Source organism: Eublepharis macularius, chromosome 17 (genome assembly GCF_028583425.1).
Source record: "Eublepharis macularius isolate TG4126 chromosome 17, MPM_Emac_v1.0, whole genome shotgun sequence".
In the NCBI taxonomy this organism is placed as follows: domain Eukaryota; kingdom Metazoa; phylum Chordata; class Lepidosauria; order Squamata; family Eublepharidae; genus Eublepharis; species Eublepharis macularius.
Genome location: NC_072806.1, coordinates 21,664,321 through 21,677,212, shown reverse-complemented (window position 1 = coordinate 21,677,212; position 12,892 = coordinate 21,664,321). Strand labels below are relative to the sequence as shown.

The 12,892-nt window shown below is 44.5% G+C and overlaps 1 protein-coding gene across 2 annotated transcripts in view; it reads left to right on the top strand.

Annotated features, from left to right (window-relative positions):
• The first annotated feature begins 9,597 nt into the window (after positions 1 to 9,597).
• MMP28 (matrix metallopeptidase 28) overlaps positions 9,598 to 12,892 on the top strand; it is a 31,711-nt gene continuing 28,416 nt past the window's right edge. For both annotated transcript variants that reach the window (XM_055001447.1, XM_055001448.1), the window contains exon 1: positions 9,598 to 9,756. In XM_055001447.1, coding sequence (XP_054857422.1) covers positions 9,652 to 9,756 — 105 coding nt within the window. In that variant the 5' untranslated portion in view covers positions 9,598 to 9,651. The remainder of the gene's footprint in view (positions 9,757 to 12,892) is intronic.

The window sequence follows — 12,892 nt, the reverse complement described above, 5'->3', positions numbered from 1 at the left end:
ATGGAGGATGCAGCAAAGCAGACATATGAGAATTGGCAGGGAAATTATCTCAAAGCTCAATCCCATGACGGGGGTTTCTCATAGGTTATGGGGGGGGGGGGTCCTCTAGCCCCTTTGCAGACTGAAATCATGTTTGAAAATTGCTGAATTAATACTCAGCAATGACATTTCTCCTCTATGTTCAGGATCCCACAAAGTTTGTGTACCCAGTGTGGGGGAAAACCATACACACTGCAGGGACTTTCTCCACGATTCTTCCTTGCCTTTGCTTGCTCGTTTCTTCGACAGCACAGCTTTTCAACGTGGGGCTTTAAAATATAAAACTGGATTGTCACTTCAGCTCCCCAGCATTTTCCTCCGTTGTTTTTGTTGCAGTTCTGGGAACCATCTGAACATTCATCTGTAAACGGTGGTGGTCTTCAGACCACAAATCAAGACAAACGGGACACTTTTTGTGTCATGAACAACACGAACCTGATGCCTTGTTTTTTGAATTACTGAATGTTTCCTTGCTTGAGGTTAGAGCTGTTGCTTCCCAGAAAGCAATTCAACCAGCATGTGCTACCTTAAATTAAGAAAACAACATTTCTTATTTAATCCAATTTACATTTGTACTGTGATTTACGGAAATGAGAGGCCTTCTGCAACTTTCCATAGTGGATGTGAAAACCATCATCTGTGTGGACACGGGACCACATCAGCCTGTGGTGGGGCCACATCACCCTGTGGTGGGGCCACATCGCCATGCGGTGAGGCAGTTGCTCAGGTCCCTCTGACAATTCAAGATCTGACTTTGGATGGGCCAGTATTAGCCTGCCGTTTAAGAACACGTGCGCAGCTTACCTATGGTCGTGTAGCTGGATATCGGCGCAATCAAGGATTTAATGTGGCTGCTACATTGGATAAATCAGAGGCATGACAAGAGGTTTGTTTTCCTTGTTGAAAACTGCCACAGCGTCCAATTGGAGACAATAAGACAGACTTACCAGTGGCAGCACCTGCTCGATTGGTGGACTAGCGTAAGACTGCTAACTAGCTGCTATCTAGACATCGACGCTCAGGAGCGCATAAATAGAGGTCTCGACAACCAAAATGAGAGCTGTCTGACTCAAATCGCCCTTGATGGGTGTTCCGTCTGTTTCAGAGCTAGGGCACACCCTGTCTAAAGTGACTCACTAGGGGCTTAGAAACTGCTGAGCCAGTGGCCTTCACCTGGATCCAGATAATACATCATTTTCTGCTCGCCCCTTCTAAGCTGCCACTCCTTCCTTATCAACTAAAATAACTTCGTACTACCCTATATCCTTCCTGCTTTTGTAACTGACAATTATAGAGTGGTAGGAACTCAGCCCCTGTGTACTTGGCAGTGGCTCAGGTGTGGATGGCACACTTTTCATCCTCCCAAGTTTCTTTTGCACTCCTTGTAGAGAGATTTCAGCCCAGTGTGTATAATCCTATCTCTTTTCTCTCCCCGCCCCACTTCATCTTCAAAACAGCCCTGTAAAGTTGGTGAGGCTAAGAGATGTGATTAGCCCAAGACCACACACTCCGTTTCATGTTAAAGGTTGGGATTGGAACCTGGATCTCCCCGTTCTTATGATGGACAGATACTAACCGTTCCACCATACACGGCGAAGGCATGACGTCTTTCTCCGAACATGATAACTTTATAGGGCAGATAATTAAAAACAAAGGTGCTGGGATACCTGCTCTAGACGTTCAAAGTAATTTAGTGTAGAGACTGATGGCTTTAGATACTGGTCCAGACTAAATTAGTTTTCATATAGTGACAGCAAATGTGAAGATAAAAAGAAGCAGAGAGGAAGGTCAAGGCATCACAGAATGAAGTGGCATGAGACGGGGGTGAAAATGTCACTTAAAAACGTACCCCTTTGAGCTCGCTCCAATGTGTCTGAAGGTTATAAGCTTTAAAGCTGTGATTTCCCCACAGTGTAGCATCACAGTGTCCCTCCCTTTTAAAAGAAATGAATAGGGATAGATACAAATGCCTCTGAATATGTACAGGATGTATTTCGCATGACAGCCAGTGTTGTATAGTAGTTAGGACATCAGACTAGGATTTGTGAGACTCAGGTTCGAATCCTCACTCTGTCATGGAAGCTTTCTGGGTGATCTTGGGCCAGTCGGACACCCTCAGCCTAATCTACCTCATAGCCTTGCAGAGAGGAGAATGATGTAAGCCACTTTGGGTCTGCATTTATTTATTTATTTTTCATATCCCACCTTTCCTCCCCGATGAGGACTCAAAGCGGCTTATATCATTCTCCTTTCCTCCATTTTATCCTCCCAACAACCTTGTGAGGTGGGTTAGGCTGAATGTGTGACTGGCCCAAGGTAATCCAGTGATTTCCTATAGCAAAGTGGGCATTCAAATCTGGGTCTCCCAGATCGCAGTCTGACATGCTAACCACTGCACAACACTGGATCTCACTGCGTTGGGAAAGACGAGATACAAATGAAGTAAATAATCATAGGAAGTACAACCTATCTGAGCCAGGGCTCAGAGGGGTAGCACTGACCCAATCGAATACAGATTGGCCCCACCTAGGGATTTTTCTCAAAAACAGACTTGCAACATTTCCTTTTAAAAAATTGCATGCCCCCTCCCAAACAGGAGCATTTCTGATTTTTTGCAAAATAACAGGTCCCCAGCAAAAGGGCTGGAGTTCCAAGCTGCTCACCTGACCACCTAAAATCTTTATTGGCCTTGTGATGCTTTAATTATTCTGCACCATTTTGTTTAGCTACTGCCTGAAGCTGGCAGGGGAGACTAAATGATTCATTAAGATGTTAGGATTGGGCAAAACCTTAAGAATTTAACTACTTTTATTCAGTTTTGGGCGGGGGTGATGCTAACAACAGAGATGCTAAAATACGCATACCTCTCTGGGCTTGGCAAGGGAGTGATAGTAACAATCTCTGTAGGAAATAAGGAAATCACTGCCCCACAGACACACTGATGTAGTGGTTAAGAGAATGAGCTGAGATCATCCCATCCACAAGATAACTAGGTGGCTTTAGCGAGACACAGTTTAAGCCCTGCCACCTGCAATAAGAACAGGGCTTTTTTTCAGCAGGAACGCGGTGGAACGGAGTTCCGGCACCTCTTGAAAATGGTCACATGGCCGGTGGCCCCGCCCCCTGATCTCCAGACAGAGGGAAGTTTAGATTGCCCTCCACGCCACTGGCGCGGAGGGCAATCTAAACTCCTCTCTGTCTGGAGATCAGGGGCGGGGCCACTGGCCATGTGACCATTTTCGCCAAGGGCGATTTAAACTTTTTTAAAAAACTCTTGTTCCAGCTAACCCAAAGTGACATGATTGTGCGGTCCTGAGTTTCATCACTGAGTTCCACCAACTCATTTCCCAGAAAAAAAGCCCTGAATAAGAGAATAAGATTCAGTGTGGTATAGTGGTTAGGGTGTTGAACTAGGATTTAGGAGACTCCAGTTCAAATCTCTGTTGACCTGTGCAGCTTGGGCTAGTCACCCTCAGCCTAACCACCACCCAAGGTGGTTGTGTGAACATAAAATGGAGGATGGGAGAAGCAAATAAGCCAAGTGTTAACACTTCACATATTTGATGAAAGAGGTCTAGTTCATAAAAGTGTTCACTGCAGAAAAATCTTTAAGGTGCTCCAAGATGCCTTTTTGAGTTATGCAGACCTCCCTTCTCAAGCTATTGTCAAGATGATACCAAAATATGTATTCCAAACATAGAAATTGCTATAGAAATGCCATGTATTATTCTTCTGAAGGCCCACCTAATAAGGAAGATTGGCCATAGCTAGGGTTACCAATTCTGGTTTGAGAAATTCCTGGAGATTTGGGGATGGTGTCTGAGGGGGGCAGAGTTTGTGGAGGGAAAGAAGTTCAGCAGAGATGTGGTGACAGAGCCCACCCTCCAGCGCTGCCATTTCCTTCAGGGTGACTGACCTAGGTAGTCTGGCGCTCTGCTGGAATTCTGGGAGAACTCGGACCCACCTGGAGGTTGGCAACCTTACAGCCCTGCTCACTTAGAATTAAAGATCAGGTTCTAATATGGATTATGACCTCGTCTCTTTTTAGGAGCTCAGCACCATCTCCACTTCCCAAAACGTGCTGGCTTATGGATGTATGTAGACAGAACAGCTAAACTTCCCTGTTTACGTTCTTTCCCTGTTCACTTTGATGGTTGGGACATGAGGTATGCCATAGCTGAGAATTTTCACCAAAGCAGTCAACTTTGCTCTGGTTTCTTATCTCAGAGGCCTGCCTCTGGAGTCCAGATTGTCTTCATTCCTCCCTCTTTGTTTAAGTCCAACCTCATTTCCTGCTTTTGTGTCTTCGCAGGGGGATGCTCGCTTTGGTATGGTCACTTCCCCATATCACAGAGTGTACCTCTTATATATCTCAGTTTTACACTTTCCCCCACAGGTATCTGTCTGCAAAGTGTTAACACTTCACATATTTGATGAAGGAGGTCTAGTTCATAAAAGTGTTCACTGCAGAAAAATCATTAAGGTGCTCCAAGATGCCTTTTTGGGTTATGCCTTTATGTAAGCAGATATTTCTCTCCTTCAAAACCCCCTTTTGGGGGGCCTCTGCTGGTAAATGTGCACCTTAAAGCCATTAAAACAGCCCTGTGGCAAGAATCCTTCTGGCTGGACTGTTTGACCCTGGCAGCAGCTGGCCCTATTCATTTAATTGGATTTGTTTCAAACATTTATATCTCGCCTCAAGGCTGCTAACAAGACACCACCAGGTTGCAAGAGCACAGAACCTGATAGTTCAATTAACAAGGTTTTTAAACTTCCCAAATTAAAACATACAACTTTTTTTTTAAAAAAAAAGATTACATTCAACATCACAAGGCGCCCATAATTAAAACACAATTTTTTAAAAAAGCAAACAGAATTTTTTAAAAGGCAACCAAGCACTTGAAAAGTTCACCCTCTACCACCTCAGGGCAGCCTAAAGGCAGCGCCTGGTGGGAATGATACAGAATTTCTCACGTTGGCTGTTTCAAGCTGGAAACCCACTGTCTAAATGTTACTCTTCCCTTCCTCCAAGCAAGTCAAACCTATCACCTACAAAGGCCCTTCTTGTCCAGTACCCACTTATCTAAAGGACCGTCTCTCCCAATATTGCCCCACTGCGGCAGATTTGCTCATCCAAACAGGGCCTTTATTGTGCCAGCCTGCATATGAACAAGATCAACAATTGCCCAGTTGTGTGTGCGTGCGCGCGCACGTGTGCGTGTGCATACCTGCACATGCGCACTCTGTTGTGGCTCCCGCTTTGTGGAATGGCCTGCCTATGGAGATCAGAAAGGCTTCCACACTTCTTTTATTTTTCAGAAGGTATAAAATGGAATTGCTCAGGAGGGAATTTTTATAACTGTGGTAAAACGGAATTGTTCAGGAGAATGATAGGATTGTAGTTCATGACACTGTTTATTGTGTGCATTTCTTGTTTCTCCTGCATTGTTCCCTAACTTTTGTAATCCAGTTTTTGCATTTCCTATATATTATTCTGTTTTATTGCATTTTTCTAACTTTGTAATCCAATTTTATTACGATATTGTTAATATGTCCTATACTGTTCTTATTCCCTTGCTAAATTTTGTAATCTGCCTTGGGTCCCAGCAATACAGACAATAAATCAATGCCACTTTGTTTCCTTACACTGATTTTTTCCTGTTAACTGTACTCATTTCTTAACATCATTTTTCATCAAATCCACATCATCTTTAAAAGATGTACATTTTACATATGAACTTCATGTAGAAACTGTGTCTACTGTCTACACAAGACAGACAAATCTCCCCCAAACTGACAGGGAAAAGCAAAGAACTGAAACTGTTGATAAAATCAGAAACAAATATAACAATAAACATAGGCTGAATCCACATTACCTCAGTGCGTCCCGGTGTTGCACTAAATGTTCGCTAAACACCCGGAAGTATAGCGTCTTTCAAGCGCGATTTCTGAATCGCGCTAGAAAGACGCTACACTTCCGGGTGTTTAGCGAGAAATCGCGCTTGAAAGACGCTATACTTCCGGGTGTTTAGCGAACATTTAGTGCAACACTGGGATGCGCCGAGGTAATGTGGATTCAGCCATAATGGGGAACATACAGTCATTGCTATAGCAAAGTAGATGGAGAAGCTATCCCTTGTTTAGCCACAGCATCTGGTACTCTGAGACTGACTGCCTTAGAATATGGAGGTTCCACTTATTTAATACAGTTTACTGTTGTTGTTAAGACTTATTCACTGTGCCATTTCCTAATCCTTTAAAAAGACATGTCGGACAAAAGCCATCCTTATGGCCTGGTGAGGTTCACACATGGTTTTGTGTCTCTTGGTTCCTGGTTGCCTGATAACTGAATGCACGAACCAGTTTGAAAAGCAAGATAAAATGATACAAAACATGTTTTTGAATCTTGCAAGGCAATGGTGACCACTCCTGAAGATTTTTTTTTCCTGTTGGTGGTTCCTTCTTTGCACAATTCCTTCCTGCAGGGAGGAAAAGAACAGATCTGTGCTCTACTGAGCATTTTAGGAAGGCTAGGAAAACAGTATTTTTCTTTTCTTTTAGCTAGAGGCATCTGGCCCTTAACAATGTTATTTTAGAGCTGCCTCCCTCCTGTTTTATTGATTTCACCATCAACACTTTTAATGGCTTTTGGACTGGATCCTTGTATTTCAAAAGTCACTTTGGGGACTATTTTGTCAAAAAGCAGGGTTAAGAAATGGACAATTACATCAATGCAACAAGACAAAAACACCCCGGAACATACACTTTTTATGTGTATTTTTATCCTCCAAAAATGCCACTATTTAAAACAAGGATGCTCTTTGGTACATGTAGCACCCCTGTTCTTACACCACCTCCCTACTGAGACCCTCTTTTCCCTACTCCATGTCACTAAAGGGCTCTCCTCTTCCAACTGAACGCTACAGTCTTACTCTGCACTGCTTCATTTTCTGAAGCAAGCCAAGTTCGAGCTTAACGTGCAACTGTGTACAGTTTGCGCAAAAAATAAAAGTATGCTGCAGGACCGATGTTTTTGCAATTTGGCATACCATGGGGTTTAACAGGGAGCTGTGTTTTTTCTTAAAAACATGAACACTTCCCTTGACATTGGGGTTGCCAATCTCCAGTTGGGGCCTGACAATCTCCCAGGATTACAGCATCTCCAAAATACAGAAATCAGTTCCCCTGGAGAAAATTGCCCCTTTGGAGGGTAGACTTTATGGTATTCTGCTCCCAGTCCCATGGGAGAAAGTGGGGGGAAGAAATGATGTCATGCAATGTCTGGGTGAAATCCCAGACATGATGTCAGTGCGTCAGCTGGCACTCTGGAAACTCCAAGTGTCCAGAGGATCAGTTTTCACACTGATGTTATTTCCAAGTTTTCACCCAGAAGTGACATCAACAGGTCGCATGACGTCACGTCCACCCCTTGTCCTGTTCCCAAAGCTCCTGGGCGTGCCAGGCAGCATCTTGCCATCCCTAGCTACATCTCTTCACCGGGTGTACCGATTTTGCCCATCTAAACAGGAGGGCAGATTTGTGACTGCTTCGGTTTGAAGAATGAGAGCTTGTTTTTCAAGCAGGAATATTTTTGATGCAATAAGAAAAACCAGGAGAGAGTGATGTTCCTACAGAAGGGGGCATTCTCTTTGGCCTCCATCCACCTTACCCACTCACTCTGTTTGGCTCACCTGATGCTCTCTGGATCACAGAGATCAAGATCTTATCATGACTCCACTGAAAAAAGGCCTCCTTTAGCTACAGGGCTTAGAACAAGTAAACAAGGAAGTTCTCAGTGATTGGAGGAAGGTGTTCATAGAGACTAGGTGGAAGCTTTGGAGCTTAAAAATAACTGTTTTTATCTAGTTTATGTGTCTCTGAGGATACCAAAGAAACACAAAGAGGAACTTGGCTAGAGGGTTGTAGAAGTTTCTGATTTTCCTTTCTTGTTTTGGAGTTCCCATCTGGGAAAAGTCGCTGCCCCACCTAGCAAGCCAGGCAAGCCATACCTTGTTCTTAAGTGTGATATACAGGATGGTGACTGTATTATTATGCTGTTAGGCGTTTGAGAGGTTTTTATTCTGCTTCTTGGTGTCCCGCTCCTGAACTAGTTTGCAGAATTAAAAATGTGGCAAAAAGTGCATTTACAAGGAAACAAACAAAAGAGGAAAAATAGCATCAACATAAAAATAACCCCAAACTGGAATTAACAACATCCAATCCCCACAACCACCACCCCATTCCAGTTTGTTAATCAGGTCAGTTGAAAAGTATCCAGACCAGCCATTTTTAAAAAAAAAACCTTACTTCTCAGTGAAGCATAGTGGAGTGGTCAGAGTTTCATCCTAGGATCTCCGAGACCCAGGTTTGAATCCCCACTCTGCTATGAACACTCACTGGGTGACCTTGGAATAATCTGTCTCACACTTGCCTATCTTGCTGTGGGAATAAAACGGAGAAGGGAGGGCCCTGCAGATAGAAAAAGGAAAATATGACTTAGGAGTGACATACTTGAAAGGCCACCTCCTCCCTTATGAACCTACCCAACTGCTACTGTCATCTTTGGCAGACCTGCTTCCAACGGTCTGACCTTCTAAGATTGGTGGTGGCGAGTGCCATCAAGTCATAGCTTACTTATGGCGACCTCTAGTGGGGTTTTCAGAGCAAGAGACTAACAGAGGTGGAAGTCTCCCATCCAATAAGATCAGGCAGGTGGCAACCTAGGACGGGACCTTCTCAGTCGTGGCACCAAAACTCTGGAAGTACCCAGAGAGATTCATCTGTCCTCTTCTGTTGCTATCTTCTGCCAGTGGGCGAAGTCTTGTTTTGTTTTGTTTGGCGCTCCTTGGCTGATCCCTCCTTCCTGCCCAATGTTCTAACTGCTATTTTTATGAATGTGCATTTTATTGTACTGTATGTTATTTCAGCTTGGGTTTATGTGTTTTAATGAGGTGTTTTTGCTTGGTTTTAATGATTTTTAGAATGTGTTTTTATGATGTCCATTTTTAATATGCTAGCTGCCTTGGTTTCCCCAATCAGGGCAGAAAAGAGAGGGGGTTATGATTTTTGAAATAAACAAATCATAAATCAAAAACCGCCAGGTCAGCCTAAAACAACTCAAGCCAGCAGTTAAAAAAAAAATAAAGTTCAGCTGTTAGTTTATAGGATCTCAGCCATTATCCACCAAACCAAAGACTATTAAGGACAAGAGGGCGAGAGGAAAATCAATTACTTTTAACAACAGTTGGGATTTCTGCCTGCCACATGGCTCTGCCAGGCAAAGAGATCTTTTCCAAAAGAGAAAAGGCAACTTTTAAGAGATTAGTAGTGCAATCCTCAGCAAAGTTGCACCAGTCTAGCCCATTGATTTCAGCGGGCTTAGACTGGAGTAATTCTTTTTAGGATTGCCCTGTAAAGAAAGAGCGCCTTGGGGAGAAGAGGGGGGAGAGAGAGGCGAAGGGTGGTTCCTCTGTCTCCGCCAGCCGCCTGCCTCTTGTCCCCGGCTGGGCGTGCTCAGCCGACCCAGCCGGATGGGAGGGAAGGAGTCTGGCTGCGCTTCCCGGCTCCGGAGCAGCTCCTCGGCTGGGCGTGCAGAGCGGCGCCGGCTGGGCGATGGCCCTCGCCCTCCTCGCCCGGTTCCTCTGGATGCCTCTGGTCCAGCTGGGCGCCGGGGCCAGCATTGCAAGCCCGGAGCCGGAGGGTCTGCAAGAGGCAGAGGTGAGAGGAGAAGGGAGAGAGACTCACAAAGCCAGGCAGGCTGGGGGGGAGGTCAAGGGCTAGAATTAAAGAGGGGGGAGAACCTTGTGGCTGCTCAGGGGGAAGGGGGGGCTACATTCTGTACATGCTCAAAGGTGCTCTGCACGCTGCGAGGTAGATGTTCTGTCCTGCCATTAATAAAAAAAAGGACAACCTTAGCTCATATGATCAGCACATCTGCATCGGACCAAAGTCCAGATTCCTATAGTTGTCAGCATGCAGCCAGATGCCACATACAGGGCCCTTGGATGTTGTCTGCCCCAGCGAGTGTTCAGAGGTACACAGCTTCTATACAGGGAGGTTCCATTCCTAAGTATAGCTAACAGTGTAAGAAGAGCTCTCTTGGATCAGACCAAAGGTCCATCTGGACCTGTGTCAACAGTTGGCCAGGTGTTTCTGGGAAGACCTTTTTCCTTCTGTTTGTGATGCCTGTGAATGTATTTATGGTGGGGGACTTCCGATTAGAGTTGCTAACTTTTTAAATAGTCCTGCTCTTGTGTGTTTAACAGCGTGATGTAAAGATGTTAACAGGTGCTCATGTTTATCTTGATGCCCTGAAAATCTACATCTGCCTACTGCTGTGTATCAAGCTACTGATAAAGGTGTAAGATCAGGTGGAGGGTGGGGGGTATCCGTTAGTTCATTTGGCAGCCCCCAGTCTTCCAATTTTATTGTGGCTCTATAAGCACAAACTGCTGTGTCGGCAAACTTTGTGCATGAAAAACACACTGTCTTGAAGATTGAACTTCGAAACATGTTGGATAGGTCAGAAATCTGCTTCAGTCTCTTTTGATGTCACTTACATGTAGGTGAAAATCTCTGCCTATGTAACGGTTCTGCATGGAAGAGTTCTTGTAATCTCAGAACGCCTTGGGGCATGCGCAGAGGGCCTTTTTCTCAGGGCCACAAACCTCTAGTGTTTTAATGATGTATTTATATGCTGGGTTTGATGGCTTTTAAGATGATATTTTAATTTGTATGTTTGAATTTGTTAGTCGACTTGGGAGCCCTGTAAGAGCAGAAAGTTGGGGTAAAAATCTTAAATAAACAAATATTATATGGAAGTACAATCATGGCTTGAGAACCAGGTTGCTTTTAGGGAGCCTTTCCTAGAAAGGGCAGACAGAATCCTTACCTCTTCTTTGCAGAGGGACAGGCGAGAAGTATGCCAAAGGACAGGCTCCAATCTTAGGGTTGCTAGCTCTTCAATGGGGTGTCATAGTCTGTGCCATTGGAGGTGCACATCTTAGCCATTGATGTTTATGCCGTGAAAAGCCTGGCTTGCTCAACAAGGTACTAGTAAAGGTGCAAAACATCCAGGTCTGGATCTTCCCTGTCAGCTGGCAACTGCATCCAGTAGTATGGAAAAGTTGTTGGATGCATCTGCTGGCGTAGAGTCTGTTTTTTTGTGAATTCTTGTTGGGTGGACCAAACTTTTCCCATTAGAAATGGTTACTTTAAAACTGAACTTCTTTGGTTTGCAGCTCCCTGGCTTCAGAACAGCGTTGCCTGTCATTTTTATGATGAATGACAGATGAAGCCCCCCACATTCTGGAAATGGGGAGGCAGGTCCTCTAAGCAACTTGAATAGGGCTGCTTCCACACACGTTGGATAATGCACTTTCAATGCTCTTTAGTGATCATTTGGAACTGGGTTTTCGTGTGTGACACACAAAATCCACTTCTAAAGGATAAACTAAAGTGCATTGAAAGTGCATTATTCAACATGTGTGGAAACGGCCTAGGTCAAAACTAATGGTATGATAAGAATCTCTAGATTGGTGTGATTTGAGGGAGCTGGGAATACTTTTTTGCTACTTCTGAAGCCTGAATCTTGATCAGCGGGATGTGGCTGTGCGCCCACTCACCCTTCTATTTCTTCTACACAAATCTTTATTTATTTACTCATTTAATATATACTCCACCTTTCTCCTCACATCATTCTCCTCTCCTCCATTTTCTTCTCACAACAGCCCTGTGAGGTAGGATAGGCTGAGAGGATGTGACTGGCCCAAGGTCACCCAGTAAGCTTCCATGGCAGATTTGGGATTTGAACCTTCGCCCACCATATCCTAGTCCAACACTAACCATTATGTCATGCTGGCTTTTAGTTAGGAGGAGGCAATTCTGAAGAGGGGAGCATGCAGAGATGCCACAGACAGACTCTGAAGTGGGCAATCCTGCCGTGTTTCTTTGGTGAGTGAGCATCCATCACACCTGATGCTGGTTGATAAAGCAAATACTGCAGCAGTGAATCATTCAGAGACATGGCGGGCATCCTCCTTCTACCATGGAGGGTGGCGATGGTGCTTACGCAGGATTTACAGGAGATCGGGCTAAGCTTCCATTTGCCCCAGGGAACTAGTCGTACGACTGCAAAGTAGAAAGAATCCTCAGCAGGGTTTCCAGCAATCGGGAGATTTCAGAAGGGTTCATTTGAGGCAGGCTCATTGTGTTTATCGAAAAGCAATCTGCACATTCTCAGATGCACACTTTAACATTTTATATGTCCCAGGGCTGGACATTAGAACTGAAAACATATTGTAAGATGAAATCCTGGCGGAAAACAAGGCATCTATTGTTGGTGGGGGTAGTCTTAATACTGCCTCCTGTGTTGCAACAGATGGCCTCGTGGATCTTTTGTTGTGGCTCTATGAGCAAACGTTAAGACCATACAGTTTTATTTCTGTATTTTATTAAAATGTTTATATTCTGCTTTTTGCTCACATTAGACAGAAGGGTGTGTGTGTGGCAAACACATTATTTGCTCACATTATTCTGAAACCTCATGTTCAGTTCATAAGAAAACGCACTAAAATGTAACAAAATCAACACAGTCCAGTGATACAAACTGGCCAAAGTTCCTCAAAGTTGGCATCCATCCTGCCTAGCAATGAGACGGTGATCTTCTAACTCGAGGGTCTAACACAGAAGAAATATTTTCACTGTGCTACATTCATCATGGGGGAGGGAGTTCCAGGCTCTCAGGAGTGCCACAGAAAAGGCCCTGCTGTATATTGGTACAAGCAGGGCTCATTTTGAAGGGGAACATGTGGGAACGCATTTTGGGCCCGTTTCAGCCTGGATTGGGGCCAAA